The sequence below is a fragment of the Pygocentrus nattereri genome, chromosome 28 (assembly GCF_015220715.1).
Source record: "Pygocentrus nattereri isolate fPygNat1 chromosome 28, fPygNat1.pri, whole genome shotgun sequence".
Taxonomy (NCBI): domain Eukaryota; kingdom Metazoa; phylum Chordata; class Actinopteri; order Characiformes; family Serrasalmidae; genus Pygocentrus; species Pygocentrus nattereri.
In genome coordinates, this window is record NC_051238.1 from 8,053,942 (window position 1) to 8,076,625 (window position 22,684).

Sequence of the window (22,684 nt, forward strand, 5' to 3'; positions counted from 1 at the left end):
CAGTTGCAGCACCAGTGATGGAAGCAAATGCATGTTTGCAACACATGTAGCAATGGTTAGATTTTTCATTTTGGTCAGAATGTTCCTCTAAAGTACATCCAGAATTTTGATTTTGCGAAATGTTGAAATGTGTAATATCCTGTCATCCTGTCTCCAGTCAGTCAGCAGTCACAGAGGAAGACATTCAAGCCATTGTACTTAATTACTATACTTTTTTTAAATACCTTTTTTGTATTATTTTAGAAGAGTTGTATTTTATGGGAGTATTGTTTACATTAAATATTTGTACTTTTACCCTTTTGTATTACCAACAGAAAAAAAACTTCTTATTTCTCATATTTTCATTAATACCCTCAAAGCACTAGTTACAAAGTTACACATCTTAAGGCCCAGGAGATTTTTCTTTCTTTTCTTTTGCCAATCAGTCAAGCTTATGCATATTGCCATTTATTGGTTTTATTCAAACTTCTACCCTCATTCATATCAGTGTGAAATGAATCTGCCCACAGCTATAGAACTTTGTTTCTGGGTCAGGACTGGCATCGTTCATTAGTTACCACGCCACCGAACGAAGAACACGTTTAATGTCTGTTAAAACACATACTTTCATTTTGGCTTTTTGGGTTTTTTACTACATACTTCAGTAGGTTTGAACGTTGATACTTTTTGATTCTCACTCCAGTATATTTCAGCTTCCTACTTTCACTTTTAACTGAGTGAGACTTTCACACTGAGGGGGATTCCAACATTTTTTCCAGATTTCTCCATAACTCAGTGACTGAGATGTAAACAAAGTCATTCAGGGTGGTTTGGTATGAAATGCTTCATTGTAGAGAATGCACTGAATCATTTTGGCATTTCCGATTGGTCACACCTCAGATTCAGGCCACATTTGTAGAACTTTCTGGATATGTCACTCCATTTGACTAGTCAGGTCAGATTTCAGGGGGCTTTTGTCACTTGGGGTGTGACAGCTCATGACGTCAGAATGCGCAACAGGACAGTCAGTGGCGCTTATTCACATATGACTAACTTAAACTTGGAGAATAGAAGCATTTAACATAATTTCGGTAACATTTGTCACGGTGTGTGCTGTAGTTTACAGTGATAGCTTCATTAAAAAAACTTAAAGCTGGTCTCTAAAGAAATCTAACATGGTAAATTTCTCTACAATAACCATCCATCCATCCATCCATTTTCTAAGCCGCTTCTCCGTCAGGGTCGCGGGGGGATGCTGGAGCCTATCCCAGCAGTCTTCGGGTGGAAGGCAGGATACACCCTGGACAGGTCGCCAGTCCATCGCAGGGCTCTACAATAACCAGTGATTGAATAACGCTGAAATTGTGATCAATTGGTGGAATTCCCCTTCAAGTGCAATTTCTCTTTACACCCCTACATTATCAAAGTCATTGTATGTTTGTTTGCATGCTGTTTGAAATGTTTTCCAGAAGGATTTACTGCCCCAATATCACCAGTAAATCTAGTGAGTCTAATTAGGTCACTGCCTGACTCCCAGTGTTTCCCTATGTAGGGAGATAGGGGTCGGCCTGAGAAACAAACAGTGTCATGTAGAACATACAGAACTTGAGAAATGTCACTACAACCAGGGACTGGCTGTGTTTGTATGGAAAAATGCAGTGTGTAACTTCACCTGTGCAACAAATTAGTGCTCCTATATATTTAGGACAGAACTGACCCCCTTTTTGCATTGGATTGTGCAATTGTTGTACGCATGTCTAATGGTTAGTTTTGCTAAGGCTGGTTAGTTTGTAAATGTTATTTATTGTTTATTATTTTGCTCTAAGACTGTATAAAATCATTTGTTTTCTTAATCACTTAGCATCAATGCCGTTTGGTCAGTGTATTCATTGAAATTACACAGCGATAAAAATGTATATAAAGGTAATGCTATTCTGTTTTACAGGAATTAGACCAAGCGAATGAGCACTTTGAGGCTCTGATCAATGAAAAAATGAGTAGTTGGAAGCATCATTTACAAGAAAAGTAGGCTGCATTGACATTCTTGAGGACCCGTGATTTGTAGTGGGTGTGTCGCACAGTGGACGAGTCTTCTTTCTTTTGGTGGGAGTGCCTTATATTCTTGTGGGATGCAGATGGACATGCAAGCATCTGCTGTAAACATAGCGGTCAGCATACAGCCAAAAAGAGATTTCAAAGAGAGCCAGCAAGCATTGTGGATGATGCTCGCTCTCCCAGTTTACACTGATCGATGTAGTGTGATTCTTCTAAGAAGGCAGATTAGATTAAACTTTATGGGCTGGCTTCCCAGACATGGATTAGGCCTAGCCTGGGACTAAATCAGAGTGTGCCATCAGTGAATCACCATGGGAAATTCTTTTATGTTCTTGCATGCCATAAATTGATTTTTGCTAACCCATTTCAGGCAGGGTTTTAGAGGCAAGCATGTGAGCCAAGCTAGGCATAAAGCGCATGAGCTGAATTTGAGAACATTTGCGTAAAAGTAGATAAAAAAAATTCATTACAGAACTGAAAAAGAAGTCTATCCGAGGCTTATGAGAAATAGAAAGAAATTACAACTAGTGCCGGTCGTGGGAAATACAAAAACAATCATGCCAAAAATTGAATGACTGTGATTTGGGCTGTTTTCTGTTAACAATAACAGTTGGAATCAAGCAGAACCTTTCAGTATTTGAGGCCTTCGGCTCACCACTATTAGCCCACAGCAGATCGCTGCATGTTTCTTGCGTGTCTGTAGTCAGCGCTGATGTGAAGCTCTGTTGTAACTGGAAATAAATAGTTGAATACAGCAACATCACATTAGCCACTGCTCATCTGCTGAAGGGTTTTAGGCAGGTTACACCATGCATAATCCTGCATAGGTACACACTGAAAAAAGGTGGTTTCTGAAGGGTTCCAATGGCTCTATTTAATCCCAGAAGCTCTATATAAAAAAGTTTCACGCTTAAATGGTTCTTTACATTACAGTAGAGAATGTGTTGTATATGGTTCTATGCAGCACCAATAAAGATTCTTCTATCGTTCTGATGCCAAACCCTTTTTGGCGCTATGTAGAACCATATACAACATATTGTCCATCAATCTGAAGAACCATCTCACTCCTATATAGAGCTCATGGTTCTAAAGGGACCCATTGCCTCTACTAAAGAAACTTTGAAAAGCCATCTTTTTTAAGCAGGCCTACACGGGGGGTGGGGGCAGCAGTCTTACATTTTTGAGAGCCTTTTTGGGCCACAGCGAGGAAAACAGAGCTAAAAGGGCCACGAACAGCGCGCTGGACTGCTATTCTGATGTGCATTGCAGTGTCCCCCTCGCTCGGCCTAGACATTCCTCTCCGATGATTGCCTTTCCGCGAGCTCTCGCGAGAGCGCACGCAGAGCGCTGTTTGGCCGCCGCTCACGTCTCGCGAGATGTGGCGCAGAGGCGATGGTGTAGAAGAGGGAGTGGGGAGAGGGAGAGGGCGAGGGGCGCCCACAAAGATGTTGCGTGATTTTTTTGGAAATTTATTTATTTAAATAATAAAATATAAAAAAATGGCCGCCGCGGAGAGCGGAGAGGAGAGACTGTAAGTGCAAAATTGCTGTTGTTGAACGCCGTTAAACCGCCGCTGATTCAAATGTCGGGCGCCGCAAAAAAAAAAAAAAAAAAAAAAAAAAACAGATTCGCCGCTGCTGTTGCGCAGTATTCATTGTAGCTACCGCTGTTGTGGGCTGTGAAATAAATAAATAAAATAATAGTAACGTTAGCCAGCCGCGCTAGCCCGTTAGCCAGCTAGCCAGAAAGGCGTTGAGGAGGAGGATACGTCACTTGTATTCCCCCTCTGCTTTTCCCAGATCATGGATGATCAGGGCGAATACTTTTCGTGCGCCTGTTAGCTGCTCGCTAGTCCGCTAAGTAGCAGGAGGAGGTGTGTTTGGGTCGTTTTCCGACCTCACTCACAACTCTTTGCGAGACTAGTCTTGGCTAGCTGCTGTCCTCGACCGTGCCTCTGTGTCACTTTAGTGCCTCGCCGGGCTCGCCGTCCCCCTTTCCCTTCTTTTTTCCGTATTTCCAAACAGTGGCCTCTTTTCCTTCTGTGCAGTTTTAGTGCTTGTCCAATCACCATGTAGTTGGAAGGAAGTTAGCTAGCCAGCCTGCTAGTTTTGACGCTGCACAGCTGCACAGCTGCAGGCTGAGATGGGATTTTGCTCCAGAAATGCTGCTCCAGCTTTATTCCTTATTCTTTACGCCTTTGCTGTAGCCACTGTTAGTCGTCAGAAAAGCCCTTCAAACTTCGAGCTTTGTGCCTGGTCTCACATGTTGGGCCTGGCTGTGCTTCTTTTTGTTTTGTTTTTTTCTTTTCGTGGCTTTCACATCCAAGTTTGCACATGCATGCAAGTTAGTTGGCTGTTTCTTATTTCATGGTCATTGCTGCTCAGCTTGCTGCTCAGCTACCATGCATCATGCAATTGTATCTCCCACTACTACTACTACTGTTACTACTGAGGTGGATGCAGCTGACACTTAAGAGGCTTTTCCTGTCTTGGGAGGATGAGCTGGGCACTCCCATGTGTGTGTTTTTTCTGGAATAATACAGTTGGGCTGGATTGCAGGTTGGTGGCTAAAGCAAGTGGGCCACAACATGTGGCTGAATGTGTGGAGCAAACTGGAGGGTATTGGAGAGCATGCGTACTTCTTGGGTGGCATCATATTTGTCTCCTGACCAAGAATCCACCCTTCCACCGTGTACTCATCGCAGTGCCTTCTTCAGCACATGTCCTTGCATGGTTTGCATAAAGATTTCCTTCCTGGGCTCGTCAGAATGGCAGAAGAAGCGCAGGTGTACAGTAAAGACGTGGAGTGTCCGTTTCAGGTTGACAGTGTTGCTGCATCCCTTACTGTGTGTGATGACACAGGAAAGTGGTGGCAGGTTTCTAATATGGGACAGGATATTCATTAGGCGAACGTGTCATTTTGTGGTGCTTGACTGTCGTCTCGCAGGCATGAAAGACCCTGCGATGTGCTCAGTTTCACTCCGCGCCTACATCTCATAATGTTGCTTTCACGAGCCTGTGTCGAGGAAAAGTACGTTTGTCACTTTTTTAAGTAAATACCTTGGATGTGGAGTGTAAACAAAGTTGTGGAGTGTGTGGTTAAAGTCACTCACGTCCCCACATCCATATATGGAAACTAGGCCTGTTTTGAATTTACTGGTTTTGTGACATCAGAGAAACTAATGCATTTCTACGTGTATATCCACGATTATAACGAGCGTTTCATCCCACACTACAGTTCGAATGAGGACTGACACAGCGCAGGTCATCAGAAAAGTAATTTACGTAAGGGTGGGCGATATGACACAATACTTCCAGATAGTTTCACGGTACGTGATATGCATTATGAGGTTTTCTGAGTTGGAACAGACGCAACAAAAGCAGCAGTGCCATATATAGATATGTGTGTGTGTGTGTATATATATGTGTGTGTATATATATATATATATAAAATACGATTATTTTATTTAACGTTACATGTTATGCACTGCAGTAAATCAAGTAAAAAGCATAATTGTGCTCTCTTTGCTATAAAAAAAAATACAGTTAATTGTTCCCAAAGTTTGTTGATGTAAATGATGTACTGTGACAGTTTATCACCATAAAGGATATCATTACGTTACCCACCCATACATTTACATATATCAGTCTTACAGGCACAGTAACAGAAAACAGCCTGTTTAATTCATAAAGAAAGAATAGAAACATGGTGAAAAGTTTTTGGTACAGTTTAGGATACGTGTGCTTTAATAAGTTGTATGCTGTTTGGTTGTACATGGTGACTTGTGCTTTTTTTTTTAAACAGGTCTTTTGAATGTCGATTTGTGAAAATCATGCAAGCTTAGGGTAAAAATAATTGTTTTAAATATTTTAAACGGTTCCACACATTGCACCATTCAAATCCTGACTGCTTGCGGTCTTGATCAGTTGTTTACAAAGCATAACATTGTTTTACAGGCACGTCAAGTTACTTTCCACAGCCCCTTTAGTTTGCATAGTTGTTTTTTAGTTACATGGCTGACCACAATGCTTGCTACAGCCATAGGAAGTGCATATGTGTTTTTTTAGCTCTTAACGTGCTTAGTCACACAAGACGTGACGATATTTATTTAGCCCACTCGAGTAAAGCCGAGCGTTGAGATGCTATCACTTCTGCCGGTCGGGAGTCTGTGGAAATTAGGACGTTTTCCTTTAGAGCTTTTACAGATCTGCATTTCTAGCTGCTGACTGTTCTTTACAAAGCAGGATGACTGCAAATGCGTTTGTCTGCTTTCAGTTCGCTTCTGCGATGGCAGACGGCGATGGCTTACTACAAGAACTGCCCCTCTCCGTGTAGTGAACCATGACGTCTCTGTTGCACAATAATGACACAAACAAGACAGTAACTTCATTACAGGCCACTCAAAGCAGGATCACAGCACCCTGTTATCAGTATCGTTTTAATATTCGTAATTTATTAGTTCCATGTGGCCACAATTAAAGATTTTCTTGTTTTAAAAGCTTTCAGGGTTGTGACAGGCTGCCCCGTTAAGGAACAGCAAGGTGTTTTCCTGGTTCACCCGACTACAGCAGACTGTCACGCTTTCAGTTCTCATCATCATATAACGCTGCACACCTACTAATTCTATGAAAATTACTTGTTTGGAAATTTCTATTCTCTTTACAAGTAAAGTCCTTGGGAGAGGCTGATTTTCATGTTTGATGTGGCAGGATTTGAGGACCTGCTTGGCATATTTGATGCACCGCGGCTTGAAACATCAGTTATGATTTGCAGCGGCTTTTTTTAATCACAGCTGGGTTTTTTTTGCTTTGTTGTTGTTGTCTGTGGAAATCCCTGGACGCCCAAAAATGTTTTCACGAACAAATTAATTTGTGAATGATAAAATATCGCTGGATCTCAGTCTTTTGTGCTTTGCAGCTGGTTGGGCGTGTTTCCTAAGACTAAATGTGGTGTGACTGAGCAGCATTCTTAAAGACTTAAAGGAGAATTCCACCGATTTTTCAAAATCCCTGCGTGGTTCTAGTGTCGGGGTGTACGCGAAGTCATTTAGACTGGTTTGATGTGAAACGTAGAGAAGCTTACAGTCTGTTTCTTTACAGTGGTGGTGAACCGAGGTCACGAAGTCCACACTTGTTTTATGTATCACCCAAAATGGCCAGTGGACCTAAAAGTGTGTTCTGATCATTTATATGTAATGTTCATAGTGCTAAAACAGTGGGCTGTCTGTTTACCCGTAGAGCGCCGTGCGTGTACCTCTGAGCCATGGATTTAAACACGTCTCAGACATCAGGCAGCGTATTTATGTAATAATTTTCTTTTAGAGAATGAAACACTCTAGACGTCTGGCTCCGATCACCACCACGGTGAACAAAACTGACTCAGTAAGTTCTCTTAAATGGTGCATCTCACATCAAACCACTCCGAATGACACGGTTTATATCTTAACCCTGGAATTATACAGACCTTTTTGAACAATTGGTGAAACTCCCTTTTAAGGTAAAGATTTTACGACATTAGTTTAAATAGTTTTCCGAGCCTAAATAGGCCCCCATATCCTCACACTTGCATCAAATATCACTCTTTGAAAGCTGGCCTCTAGGGAGCAACTGTGGAAGGATTTCCGCTGCTGTGACCATTATCCTCTTCAAAATCATCATTGTGGAGTTCTCCAATAATTAATCATTAATATTCAATTAGCCTTTGTGCCGTCCGAGAACCTCGTTCAACCATTTTCAGACCTCGTCGGCCTGTTTTTAGAGTCATTTTGCCACATTCTGAATATTTACAGAGGGAAAATATTGGAAATGTAGGCACAGATGTGTATTCATTATCTGCATAGTATCAGGGCATGTGGTACAAAATCACTACTAAGGTTTGTGCTCTGTCAGCAGTAAAACCGGTGTTTTGAAATTCATGGGGAATAAACTACAGTTCTGTTTTTATTGAATGACTTGATAAAAATTGCAGCGTATTAGTAGCTCAGCTGGTCTTCCTGCAAGCTTTTTTTCTACACAGACAAATTAGCCTTTTATGTGGAGCTCTCAGTAAATAGCCTCTGGTCACACTGTGATGTTTGACTAGAGATGTTGTGTACTGGATACTTAATTGCTGAAGTGTGAAAAACTTCAACAATAACCTGTTTAAACACTATTTCTGACAAATCCAATCCAGGCGTTAGGTGTTTACATATAAAGAGAGGCCAGTAATTATTTCTCTCTCTTATATGGATCACTAAACTAAACTGGTTAAAAGTCAGAGTTTCAGACTTTTAACTGCCTTGGATTTCAGACTAAATGTTTTTGGTCTGAGTGGCCCCACACCTACAGTATGTTAATTTTACTAAAACAAAGGACTGCATTTTCAGTGTAATCACTACCAAAACAGTCGTGGCAAAACTTTACCAAATGTTTCAGTGGTGACTGTTTGGTAGTGATATTTTTAGCTCATTTTGAGCAGAACTCCAGTACATGGCTAGCAAACACAGCTTTGAACAGTTGTACGCACTTAAAATGATAATGTTTACATAATTGCAGAAAATCTGTGTTTCGGTATTGACAATTCCTAATGTTCCACATCGATTTTCAGACTTTGGGACACATTGATTTCAAAACAATGGGATCTAAATGCTCACCATGTGAAAATAAGGGACGGGGATGCAGTCTCACTTCCTGCTCTAAAATGCAGGGGCGTGGCTAAATAAGGCCCCTCCCATGGACAAACACTCTGGGTTTCAGAAGTGACGTTAAGCATTTATTGTTATTTTTTCTTGTAATAAAAAAAAAACTAAACTCGCAATAAATCAAAATCTTTCAACTTCCCTTTACAACAAATTTAAAAATCTTTTACGTCTCTTTTAAAAAACAACATGTAAAAATGTAAAAATATCATTTACACAGGTGTAGATTTAGGGGTTAGGATTTGGGGCAGCCACCTCTCAATAGAAATTACCCTACAAATTATGATTTTTGTATATAATTATTACTATCTCAAACAATGCCTTGGGTTTAAATAGATGATATAATCCTTAATAATAATATCAAAGATTTGAATACTTTGTAATTAATTCATTAATTTCATTAGAGGTGTAGAGGTTGAATTAATTCGCTAGATTGTCTGTTTATATATTTGTGCTGTAGCCATGGGGAAGTTTGTGATTATGACATTTAGGCCAAGTCACATGTATAACTTCTTTGCCGAATGCTGACCTAAGATTATATTTTAAGGATAATTAAGATTATATATATAAGGACAACAAGTGGGATGGTCCTAGATCAGCAGTCCAGGAATGGGATGCCTAAGATCACAGTGAGCAGAACTGTAAACCTCTTTTGAAAAGGCATGGTGCTGACTCTGTCTCTCATTTTCAGGCCAGTATCTATACGCAGAGGGCAGATTTAGCTACCTTCGAGGCTTTGTTGCTACTTATTTCCGAGAGCAAAATAAAAGGTGTATACATAAAACACGATGGCTTTAGGCCTATTCGGGGGCCTACGGAAGCCTCAAGGGAGATCCCACCCCTTTCACTATTAATGGTACAGTAGACTGGCCGGGGAATCTTCACGCTCGAGGGTGCAGTAGAGGAATGCTGCTGGTGATTTCCCTGCACGTCTATGGCCAGTAAGCAAATGCAATATCAGTGTTTCTCAGTTAATACAGGAGTCGCACATCTCATATCGTTTTCTGGGGGCGGCCTGTGGTTGAGTAGGTTCTTTTCTGTGTTACGCTTTGATGGCACGTCTGACTTCCTTGCCTACACAGGCAGTGTTAAATGTGGCTTTGTGTGAATTGAAAGTGAACACGTGTTCATTTGAACATATGAAAATGAAAGCTGGAGCTCCACCAATCCACAGCAAAAACAAAAAAAAATCACTGCATTGGTGAACTGAGAAGGTTCTTTAAAATCCCCAGAGAGATGAACTGATTTGGCCAGTGTTGTCTTTGCTTTGTAACTCTGAGTGTTTCTCTTTGTGCTGCCTGTAGAGGTGAGGGAAAGGGGGAGGACCAGGAGGGCTCTAAAGAAAAGGCGCAGAAGCAGAAGAAGAGCAAAAAGGAGCAACAGGATGTGGAGAGAGTGGAGGCCACCGTTTCCGCACCTCCCGCCATCACTGCCCCGGCCCCGGCGCAGGCCGATGACGGACAGCGAGCAGAGGCAGGACAGTCCGAACCCTCGGCACCTGTCGCTGAAGCCGCTCTTGGCACTGCAGAAGCTTCTTCCTCAGCTAAGCAGCGGCGTTCTATCATTCGGGACCGGGGTCCGCTGTATGATGACCCCTCGCTGCCCCAGGGCTGGACACGAAAACTGAAACAGCGCAAGTCGGGGAGGTCTGCTGGCAAATTTGACGTCTACCTGATCAAGTAAGTAGTTGTAGGGTGGTGCTCTTTTCAGTGAATTGCAAAGGTTTGGGCATGTGATCAAAATGCATTTTCTAATTTTCTAAGTGAATATAATTACACATCTCTACAAAGAACACACTTCTGCATGTTTCAAAGAACAATTACTGTTTATTTGCTGAATTTAAAATGGGCACTAAACTAAACGTGGCCTGTGCAAAAGTTATGGCACATTTTATATGGCATGGTTTTTTTTTTTTTTTTTCCTGAAATGTTTAGCACAGCAAATACATAAAAACTGTTCACTAAATTCATGGATGGTTTTGTTTCATTTCAAGTGGCTAACACAGATCAGTAATTCCAGCATATGCCTTTGACAGTCCTGGCATTCCCAGACATTTTTTGACAGAAAATATACTGCTGGAGCTGAATCAGTCAGCCGCAAAGAGCAGTGTTGTCACATGGGCCAAACTGTGACAGTGTGGACTCTGGAGAGCTAAGGCAAACAACCTGAGTAACTAGCATCAATAGTGCGTGTATCTCTGAATCCACAACAGTCAGGAATTATAATTAGACCTGCGCTGGTCGATATATGGTAGATTTATGTTTTCATGTAGAGCTATGTGGGGAAAGATTTACAAGACGCACTGCAAAGTTGAATAATTCAGTGCTGTGAAGTGTGTTGTTCTACTGCCTAATTTGACACGATGGATAAAGTGTTTGTGGGTCAGTGTGGACCGGTGCGTCCCACTTCTCGCACCATTTGTTCGTTCCTGCTTTCGCTGTCAGCACCGTTAAAGACGGTGCTTAAGTCTAGCGAGATTTACAGCATGTATGATGCACAGACCTTTCACAGAGACTATTCCTGCTCTGCATTGTTTGGGATTTTCTACTATGTCTGTACATCGTCTCCTCTTAAATGTATAGTAAAACTTCTGTTATTTGTTTTTCTAGCCCAGAAGGGAAAGCCTTCCGTTCCAAAGTGGAGCTCATGGCGTACTTCCAAAAGGTGGGAGACACCACCACAGACCCAAATGACTTTGACTTTACGGTCACGGGGCGGGGTAGCCCCTCCCGCAGGGAGAAAAGACCACCGAAGAAGCCCAAAGTGGTCAAGCCGTCTGGACGGGGGAGGGGCCGCCCGAAGGGAAGCGGCAAGGTACGGCAAGCCACAGAAGGTGTGGCAGTGAAGCGTGTGGTAGAGAAGAGTCCAGGAAAACTCCTCGTAAAGATGCCCTTCGTGGCACCCAAAACTGAAGCAGGGACCCCTTCGGGGCAAGTTCCCATAGCCAAACTGCGTCCGGGGCGCAAGAGGAAAGCAGAAAAGGAGCCACAAAGCACCCCCAAGAAGCGAGGCCGGAAGCCTGCCGCTGCCACTCAGGCCATGGCTGGGGCGGGTTCCAGCGTGGCCTATGCGGCCGCTGCCATGGTAACGGCGGAAGCCAAGAAGAAAGCGCAGAAGGAGTCGGCGCCCAAGCCTGTGCAAGAAAAGGCGCTTCCCATCAAGAAGCGCAAGACGCGGGAGACCATGGAGGAGGCAGAGGGGTCCGCCGGTACCGTGACTGAGGCGACTGCGCCAAGCAGTGGCACAAGCGTAGCGAAGCGACCCGCGGCGCAAACGGCACCTCCTGCTGGAACAGAGTCAGAAACGGGACAAAAGCTTCACAAGCACTCGGCCCGGAAGCACAAAGAGGCACAGGATCCCGGAAACGGAAGCAGTGGGAGCGGTGGCAGTGGACCGAAGATCCACAAGAAGAGAGATCAGCGAGGGCAACACTTCAAACACCTTCACCACCATCACCATCATCACCAACACCACCTGCCAGTGATGGAGCCTTCCACCTTCACCCCACAGGCCCACCAGCTCTCCCTTGGCCACTCCATTCAAGGGGGGCCCCCGGCACCTGTTCCTCCACCCATCCAGGCAGAGAATGAGCCCCAGGACTTGAGCACCTCCAGGCCCAGGCAGGAACAACTAGCCTGTAGGGAGGAAGCCAGAACCGACAGCCGTGCGCCCAGAGACACTCCATCAGCTGGCAAGATGGTGGCCGCAGAGCTGCGAGCCCAGCAGCAGCAGCAGCAGCAGCATGGCACTGTGACGGGGGATGGGAAGGAGCTGAGAGACATTGTTCCTCCCTCCGCCGTTCCCAGGCCAAGCCGGGAAGAAACGGTGGAGTCCAGGACACCTGTGAGTGAACGTGTGAGCTGACTGACTGACTGACAGACAGACAAACTGACCAATCAGCAGCGACGGCTGTGTGTTGCGCGCAGGAATAGAGGCACTCACAGGGGGAGGAGTCATTTTTGATTTCTTTCTTGTTATGTTTTTTGTTTTTCTAACCATGGGGGGAAAAAAACAAAACAAAAAAAAATGTAAACGTACTTCTACAAAAGGCAGCTGTTGTGTCTAGTTCTCTTTGCGAGTTGGAAGCAGGGCGATAAACTATCGCTGACGTACTGCTTCCAGAAGAATTCTAAGACCGTTTCTTTAATTTGCCCGTTTTTTTTTTTTTTTTTTTTCTTTTTCAGTTCTTTGTATTAATATAAAGAGCTTAGGAACCATGTGTTAAAACTTTTTCAGAGCTTCTAGGAAAATAGCAAGACACTGAAATAGCAATGGATGCACAAGTTAGAGTTCTTGGGGACACAATTTTAAACCTAATCTTTCCTTGCCAGAAATTATGAATTGCCTCACTCAGCCCTAAAAAAGTTTTATTAGGTCATCTTAATCTTCCTTTCTTTCATTTTTTAGAGGTGACTAATAAATGAAGGCAGTCTGGCCAACTTCGCGAAGAGTTTTGAGGCAAGTTTGGAGTCGGGGGGCCGGGGGGCGCAGGAGGACAGGGCCACACTGCAACTCCCTCACCTGTTTACACAAATATGGACAACGAATGCTGTGGCACTTTCAGCTATGTTGTAGGCAGAAAGGCTAGTCAGACAGTGATGGACAAGAGCTTCCTGTTGGTAGGGTTCGTAGGATGGGAAGATGAATGCGTTTCGGCCCATGAAGATCTCTGAGACATCAATCATGCTCAAGGATGGCTGGTTGAGTTCTTAACCCAAATGTCTTTTTTTCTGTCCCGCTGGTATTTTAAGTACTGAGACGTGGAAAGAAATTTCTCGAATGCTGAGTAATGTAATTAACCTTACCACCCGTTTCAGTACCGCCGGATAGAAGGCCAACTATAGTGGGAAGAGTTCTCTCTATTATAATTTGCTATGGGGAGAATAAAGCACAAATTTATTTGTGAGGAAACGATGAAAGCACAGTCCAAAGTAGTGCGTGAGATGAGCAGTTCATGTAAAAGGATCACTGAAATGACATTCTGAAGCTCAACACATTTCCTATATTGCCACACACACACACACACACACACACACACACACACACATACACATACATACATATACATATATATATATATATATATATATATATATATATATATATATATATATATATATATATATATATATATATATATATATATGCTGTCAGAACAAAACCTCATATCTCCATTCTTGTCGCTTTTCAGTTTTTGCCATAATATGAAAATAGCTGTTGTTCTTTACATTGTGTGTACATTTCATGATGAAAGGTCATAAAGAAATGGACCCGATTGACTGTGGGTGGGGGGTTGTCTGGTTCCATTGACTTACATTAAAAGTTAAGTAAGTTTTTTTTCTCCTGTAAAGTTACCATTTTGGACATATGAGGTTTTGTTCCTCACTGTGTGTGTGAGTGTGTGTGTGTGTGTGTGTGTGTGTGTTTTTATATATATATATATATATATATATATATATATATATATATATATATATATATATATATATATACACACAGACATATATACATTTTATATATATATATTTATATATATATATATGTATATGTATGTATGTGTACGTGTGTGTGTATATATATATATATATATATGCTTGTATGCGTGTGTGTTAGAATTGCAACTGAAACCGATCACATCACAGCCAACAGAGTGTATGGTTTGGAAATGTAGCTGTTTATTTGTTTGTTTTTGTTTTTATTTTTAAACCGTGGTGATAGGCTAGTTAAATAGAGAAGTTGGTCTGAACAGAAGACACAATAGACCTGCTATATTTACTCGACTTTTTCTCATACGACAGCTGCGACAGTCCGCATGGGACGGCTACGTTGGAGTGCTCCAGGTTTTAAATGCGAAAAAGGCGTGGCTGTTTACTGCACCGTTTAGACATTTACCTTTTCCTTCCGACACTTACAAGGGTTATCAAGCCATGCGCACGCAGAGCTACTGCCTAACAGCTGTGGGACACTTTCCTTGTGAGTAACTTCAATGATTCATAATCCCAGTATTTGCTTTTGTCATTTACATTTAATGTAGTATTGCCATAGTACTGTTATTGTGAACTAACACAATTACCTTTTTTTTTGGTTTGTTTGTTTTTGAATCCTGTTCTTGTATGCAGCCTCGCAAATGGCTGCTAGCAACCTGATACAATTATTAGCATACAAATTTAGGCTAATTAGAATTAGATGTCCTCTGTAAACAAAGATATTTTGATAATTGGGATGAATGTTGAAAGAAAGATATATTGAACCAAACCGTGTTTGTCAGTTGGTTAAAGATATACTGCTACATTCAAGGGGAACTGAGTTTTCAGAATTTCTGCAGAATTAAATTAAGTAAACAACGTCAGTCAGATCGATTTGGTGTGAAAAGCGTTGCTTTAGAGAAACATACTGAGTCAGAATTATTCACAGTTGAACCAAATGTTCAAAGTGTATAACATTTTAAAATTTAGGGGAGAATGTAGAATTTTCTATGTGAAAAGGTTGAATATCACTGCTGTGACCTCGTATCTCCATTTTTTACATCTTTTAGTTTTTGACATAATTTGAAAATACTGGTTACCCTTTACATTGTATGTAAATCTCATGATGCTTGGACTTAAAGAAACAGACCAAAATGACTTGGGGGGGTGACTTTGGTTTGACTTGCATTAAAAGTAAAGTAGGTTTTTCCTTCTCCTGTAAAGTTACCATTTTGGAGATGCGAGGTTTTCTTCCAGATCAGTCAGCAATATTTCGAAATCATCAATATTTACATATACACACACCATGAACCGTGAAATTGTCCCCATATTTTTTATAGATTTACTATGATTTTACCATCATTAGCATTACATATAAAAACCCAGAACTCAGGTGGTTTTGGATTAAAATGGCTATATTTGCGTAGACATTGTGACTCCTGGGCCAGTGTAAAGAAATCTGAGTCAGTACGATTCTTTTCTGATTCGTTCGTTTCACATCAAACCACTCTGAATGACTTAAAATCTCAAGCACTGAATTATGTAAAAGTTAAAAAAAACAAAAATGTGAAACTCCCCTTTAACAAATGCACTTTTTTATTCGATGGATAGAAAGCACCTTATGTTTAAGAAGTTAAGAAGACTTCATTCATGACCTGACTATTGAGATTGGAGGCCCTCTCCCATGTTTTTTGCAGTCCTGTTGGTTTGCTTCACGTAAATCTCTGTTTCATGTCCGGAGGTTGTCGCTTGTTTTAGACGAAGGTGGGATTTGCGTACTCGCAGTAGATGTAAGGTGTCTTTACTTCTTTTTTTTTTTTGTTTTGTTTTTTTGTTTTTTTTTCCCTGGTTGAGTCCCAGGACGGTATGCATAATGTTGCAAGGTTGATTTGTGATTGATGAGCAGAGCCTTTGTGCATCATTTCCAGCCATAGAGTATCTAATTGCAGATCCAGTAATCAAACAGTGGACGCAATTTAGCTGTTCGGCCGTCTCTCATCTCATCCAACGGTACATCTGTGCTTATGCGAATGCAGAATGTTGCAGCTCTGTCTTTTGAACAGGTTCACAGAGTGATAAGACTAAAAGTATCTTATAGCTTTAGTAGTATTATTCATTTCTTGGCAGAATGCTATTCATGGACTGTGTACAAAAGCTTTCGCGCTCTCGTTGCTGCCGAGGTTTAGGTGAGAAGGGGAACTGTTTATAACTTTAAGCCCCAGAGACAAAATTAACATGTTCTTCAGCACAGTTTGAGTTCACTGGATGCAGAGGACTAGGACTAGGATGATGATCTAACGCACGCCGGTGTTAGGGTTCATAAAAGCATGCATCAGAGAACTATTCTAATTTTTTTTAGAGTGTGTTTTAGGATAGTGAGTGCTTCATCGTCTAAAAGATGTCTTAAAAAGTCCTTTCTCTACAGCGGACTGTAGATTTGTTTAGATCTGACAATCTCCAGGTCCACAAATCATGTTTTGTTTTCTCTCTAAAACAAAATTTCTACTAGAATGTAATTTTTTTTTCCTCTTGTTAGAGGTTTAAAAGTGGTCCTCATCTGTCCTCGTTCCTCAGCCTCCTCTCCACCTCGACCCTAGCCAGTGGGGAAGGGGCATAGAGAAACTAGAGCACTCGCATTCTAGAGAAAAGGGCTATGCAATATTTTCAAACAGACAAACAGCGAGGATAATTTGATCAGGAACATAAAGCAAAGGCAAAAGCCTTGCTGGAAGAAAGGAGCAATCCGTTTTACTCTGCAGTCACGCTCAGTTAACTGCTTGAGGTTTCAAGCATCTTCAGACACCACTAGCTCACTTTTGTCCGGCAGCCCGTGTGCATCGATGACCGAGGATCATGTCTGTTCTTGCATTCTGATTGGATTTGCTTGAAGAAGAAGAGGTGTAAAAACTGATCCTGGATCATCGCTTGCGAGTTCTGATGCACATGGGCAGCTCAGACAGAGCACTGAGCAATCACTTAGCCAGCGGCAGATGACGTGGCTGACCTACAGTGCTGTGCAAAAGTCAGAGACCACCCTCTGTTTGTTTTGTTTCCAGTCAAATTGGCAAGCTGTTCAAAACATATATTTAAGAGAAAATTACACAGAAGCCTTAACCGCTAAATAATATCACCATTTTTAGGTTTAACTGCGTCCACTCTGCCTTTATTACAGCTTCCGTTGATTTTAGGAGACTTGCTTTCAGTTTTTCAAAGACATTTGCAAGCATATTGTCCCCAAAGTTCAGTCTTAGTTAGTCGCATTTCTATCCAAGTAATTTCAAACATATTCAGAGATGTTGAGCTCTGGACTCTTGGAGGGTCAGTCCATTGTTCACCAGCAGCTTCTTTGATTTTTAAAAATTTTTTTATTTATTTATTTATTTTGTGTATTTCCTTTATTCAGTGAGGGATTTGCATCCTTTCAGACCCATAGCACTGAGTTGTCTTCTCACAGTGGAAGGATGGACAGATGTTTTCAGATCTGAAGCAGCTTGATTTTCTCTCCTCTCTCAGAGATTAAAGCTTTAAGCGCTGTTTATCTAACAGGGCGGTTTTGGTCGTCTGCCAGATCCTGCATGGCTGTTAGCAGTCCTGTTTTCTCTGTATCTTTTTGTATTTTTTGAGTTATTGTGTGGATTATCTCAGAAATATCTCCTGAAAAAGTGAATAACTTGTACATTTGAATGGAAACGAAAGAACCGAAGGGTGGTCTCGTGCGCCGTACTGTACATGTGCTAAACATCGTCTCCCTGGTCTGATTAACCTAGGAGGGGAGGCCGTAGGAGGAGGTGGGAGGACTACAGCTTTGAGTAAGCAAGCACAGCAAGAGATGGAAAGAAAAAAAAACAAAAACGTGTTGACACAAATTTGCACACGTAAAGCACCGTGACGTTCAACAAGGGAAAGGTGGGGGAAAACCCCTCCTGACATGTAGTGTTTATGGCCCTGCATTGAAATAGTGTGTAAATGTTGAGTGAAAAGGCAACCAACAACGCTGCATCCACCGAAACCGGCAGCAGTCTTGATCTGCCGCTGAATGGGTAGTGCCTTTATTTCGAGGGAAAGTGACCAAGGTGGCCTTTGATTTTAAAAAAGAAACACCTTTATCCCAATCAAGCAAAATGGAAGTTAAACTAAGATGGGCTGATTGGTTGTTTTTCACATGCAGGATGTGCGTTAATCTTTGCTGTGATGATATAAAATATCATTCTTTTCTATGTTCTTTTTTTTTCTTTGCTTTTCTTTTCATCAGCTGGTCCTTTTGTCTCCTTCATAGAGATGATGTATCCATGTAACCTACTTAACGAACAGTAATTTATGCCTTTTGTAGCACTCGATGCCCACATGTCAAAAATGGAGTCCTACAAGAAAAAGAAGACAATTTACATTTATTTATCTGTTTTTTGTGCCTCTGGCAGACAAATATGCTATGGAATGTCCTTGTGTCCCTGTAGCCAAAAAAATACATGCTATGTACGTGAACATGTATCAATATGCATGATTGCCATTAGAAGGTAGTACATTGCTTGCCCTTTACTATTCTTCGTAATGATGTTTTCGGGACAACACTCCTCTCCAAGAGCTGAGCTGAACCATCTGGCCAAAAAAATTCCGAGGGTAGATTCACAAGAGCCGAATGCTGTACATGCTCAGAAAAAGAAAAGGTCACCTGTTTGTGCACTTCAGTAAAAATTATTTTTAAAAAATGTAAAAAAATGAATAAAATAAAATAAAAAGTACAAAAAAACCCAAAGAAGGAAACAAAAAAACTCTTACGTTGGACAAGAATAGTTCTCTATATTTTTTTTTTTCTTTCTAGTTCTTTTATTTTCCCACTTGTTTATTTCGCTGATCAAAGAGGATGATGGTTCCGCATGGGCTCCTAAAGCTGTTACTTCTGTCCCCGATGCAGTGGCAAAACTATTCCAAGTAAATTATTATTTGTGGATCTTAGTGTTGGATTTTTTTTTTTTTTAGCCGACGTTGGGAGTAGACTATTTTACCTTAAAAGCAATAGTATATTTAGTAGATCTGATTTGCGTTCTGTCATTGTCTTTAGATTGTGTACACTGTTATATATATGACTATTTGAAGGAGAAAAAAAAAAAAGCGTGAAAAGTGAATCGAATGCTTGAAGTACAAATTTACCAGTAAACAACACGAATTCAATTGCAGCGCTTCAGATTAAACGAGGAAGGCGAATGAAGGTCAAATAAATTCAACCAGAAATAGGTTCCAAAACTTCATCGGTAGAAAGTTCATGGTCTATTTAACATAGTCTTGTGCCTTGAAGTTTCAGTAATAGAAATTTATCTTTATACCGTAGTTGTATTTTTATTCTGAGTCCTGTGTTTGCCTCTTGTTGGTATTCAGTGCTTTGGGTGTGTTAAGGATTTATAGAGATCAACGATACGTTTGCCTTGTTTTATTTTCATACGGAAAAACCACATTTGGAATAAATTAGGAACGTGTACTTGGGCAATATTGACTATGTAAAAGGTAATAGGATCTTGGCATTTTTCATCCCTGATATGTTGAATGTGTCTCGCAGTGGGTGAAGTGAGTTTGTCGGGAAATGTCCTTTTTCATTTCAGCATCGCGAGTTATTTGTCATAAGAGCCTGCCTCAAACAGTATCTTCCAACCACAATTTTGCATTTTCTGAAAGGAATATTTCAACCATGACTGGTGACAATGAATTAAAGATCTGCACTTTATAAAGTATGTTTCCCGGCAGGACACCCATTAACGTTTTGTATGTATTTTTTACCGTTGTCCGAAGTTGCTGTTTGATTTTCGTATGTTTTGATTTAGTTTTAAATAAAAGGGATGGGTAGTACTATGTATCTAAAAAAATATATATATATTATTTTAACCAAACAATCCTACAGCCTAGGTGTCAGTGGTTACTCACCATTTGCCAAGCTAAGTCCTTGCCTTCCTGAAAGTGAAAAGTATAGTTTGTGTCTACTTTTATAGTAATGTGTTACTGTATTATTTGTTTGCCGTATGTAACAGATACACAACAGTAAACAACATTTACCTTCCTCCTGTCTAAAATGGTTATTTCACCCACATCGCAGATAAGATCATGCACATTTGGTACGACCGCTCCTCTTTTAAGGGGGTTTACTCCATTTACTCTGTTTGTTTGGTTTTGTTTTTCTTTTCTCTGCAGTGGAAATTCATAACTGACAATTGATGTTAGGCTTACCATAAAACTGAAAATAAAATGTGTATCATTGGAGGATTTCATGTGTACGAGAGTGCAAGAATAAAGTAGGCATGCATGTTCAGACCTTTGTGACACGGTGTAGTCTAGACAGGGTTCAGATTGAGAGGGGGCCAGAGGGGTCCTGGACCACCTAGAAGAGGACCCCTGACACCCCCACCTAAAAAAGGGGAGACAATTAACTTTCAATTATTTCCTTGAATAAAATTCTGACTTTCTGACAAAATGAACACCCTTACATAACGTGACCGCGTCTTCTTTTCCAGGTTTTCATCGTGTTCAGCGTTACTTTGCACCCCTGGATAAACTGAACTCACCCAGTTGAATTTGTAATGTAACCGTACAGTCGAGTACATCAGGCTGCATCGCTCCAGTTTAAAACTTGAGAATATTAACCTCTTATTCTCCAGGGTATATTTTGGTTTGTCCATCTGAGTTTACGTGACCAAATCGTAAGGCACATTATTCAGTAACTGCGTGAAATAAATGTAAATTTTTATTTTATTTTATTTATTTTGTAAAATCTCCCCTCAAATGAACAGAACATGTTTTATGATCACATCTATCACTATATGCTTACAGTTCACCGCTGAAAGCGTAAAATCTATAACGCTCTTTGTTATTTTATAAAAATAATGTTTCCAGAGCAGATCACTGGAGAAGTCTGTTTATAGTTTATAGCCCAGATTTGTGGAAACATGGCTCGAATTTCAGTGGAAAAAAAACAGTTCAGCTTCTTTTATTATAAGGGTTTAAAATGACATCACCGTCTATTAGACTGGAGAAGAGCTACAGCCTCACACAACGCCCAGCTTATGAATGCAGCTTATGAAATATGAAAGCTATGAAGAACATGACAGAGTGCGTTTTGGAACCACGGAGCTCCAAGGAGTTTAAGGGGCTACATCTTGAGCACATTTCAAACTCCTGAGAAACTTGAGATACTTCGGACTTGAAATAGCCACAAAGGCACCGTTTTTGATCAAATAGTTTATGAAAAACTATGAGAAATGTACTCGCTGGCCTCCTGCAATAACACACTTTTTTTGTGCAGCAGCCAATTTATCACTAATATAAATTCAACCCAGTTGAATCCTAATGAGGTTTTAGATCTTTTGGGACCCACCAAATACATTTTTACCACTCGATTTAATGTGCAGCTACGTGCCTTGTCTTCTCATCAGGTTCCAAGTGTAAAAATCAGTTATATTGATGAAGGAGGTTAATAGACTCCTGTGTAGTATTACTTGTGAAAAGCTACAAGGGTAAACCTCACAAAAATACATTCTAAAAATATATCGCTGCTGTCAGAAGCTGTCAAGGTGGTGACTTTACAGGAGAAGGAAAAAATTTCACTTTTACTGCGAGTCAATGGAACCAGACGTTTTTTCCATGTAATTTTGGGCCGTTTCTTTTGGTTCATCCATCATAAAACGTACGCACAGTGGAAAGGGTAACAGGCACAGGGTACAGATTATCTACAGTTTAACTTTCTTCTTTTAAAAAAATGATATTCACAAACTACCTGCCTTTTTTCAGTGGAATGCCTTGACTCAGATACTTGAGATATTGCTTAACATTTTAATTAACCAAGGCTTTCAAATCAAGTCCTTTCTTTGAAGCCAGTCTGAGATCTCAGCTAAAGTCAGCCAAGAATAAATTAGCAGGTTATTCTGCGGTGTGCTATAATAACAGTAACCTCCAAGTCTTTTAAGTTCTATTAATGAGTAAATTACCCAGTCATTATGGGTCTGTGGTTATATGGTTATGAGTTACCTCGTTCATACGTTCAGTAATAAAAAAGTGCAGACGAAGGTGATTTCAGAGGGCAATCTCTCCACCTGGCGTCATTAAAATGCAGATGTTATTATGATGTTATTTGCTGTAAGTGTTTGTAGTAAATAAATAATAATAAAAAAAAGTACCCTGAGAGGGTGTCAAAGAGGAATGCCTGGAAAGGAGGACCACATGAAGGCACTAAGAATGAACTGAAGAGTTTAAGCATGTATGTTAAAGGGCTTATTTTGTCCAGATGTGAGGTCAATTTCAGAGATGGAAAAAATGGTTCTAATGGTTTCGTGTGAAATGGATCATCGCAAAGAAACTTACTGAGCTTTATATAGTGCTTGTGGTAGGCACTAAAGTTTGCCATGTCTACAACACAAATACAGCCATTTTATTTACTTATTAATTCATTCATCGATTGATTGATCTTTTATTGCCACATGATGTGTCTGTGGTAATTGTATCCAGTGCATTAAGATGTAGTTCAAATCTG

General features: G+C 40.8%; 1 protein-coding gene across 2 annotated transcripts; it reads left to right on the forward strand.

The window, feature by feature from the left end:
• The first annotated feature begins 3,460 nt into the window (after window positions 1-3,460).
• mecp2 (methyl CpG binding protein 2) lies at window positions 3,461-13,764 on the forward strand. Of its 2 annotated transcripts, XM_037535686.1 has the most exons (4): window positions 4,325-5,064; window positions 5,272-5,362; window positions 10,015-10,389; window positions 11,320-13,764. In XM_037535686.1, exons 2-4 carry the CDS (start codon window positions 5,277-5,279, stop codon window positions 12,572-12,574), a joined length of 1,716 nt encoding a protein of 571 aa, XP_037391583.1. In that variant the 5' UTR covers window positions 4,325-5,064; window positions 5,272-5,276; the 3' UTR covers window positions 12,575-13,764. The 2 variants fall into 2 exon arrangements, with proteins under 2 accessions (XP_017574952.1, XP_037391583.1); XM_017719463.2 differs by lacking the exons at window positions 4,325-5,064; window positions 5,272-5,362 and adding an exon at window positions 3,461-3,565.
• Window positions 13,765-22,684: the final 8,920 nt, after the last annotated feature.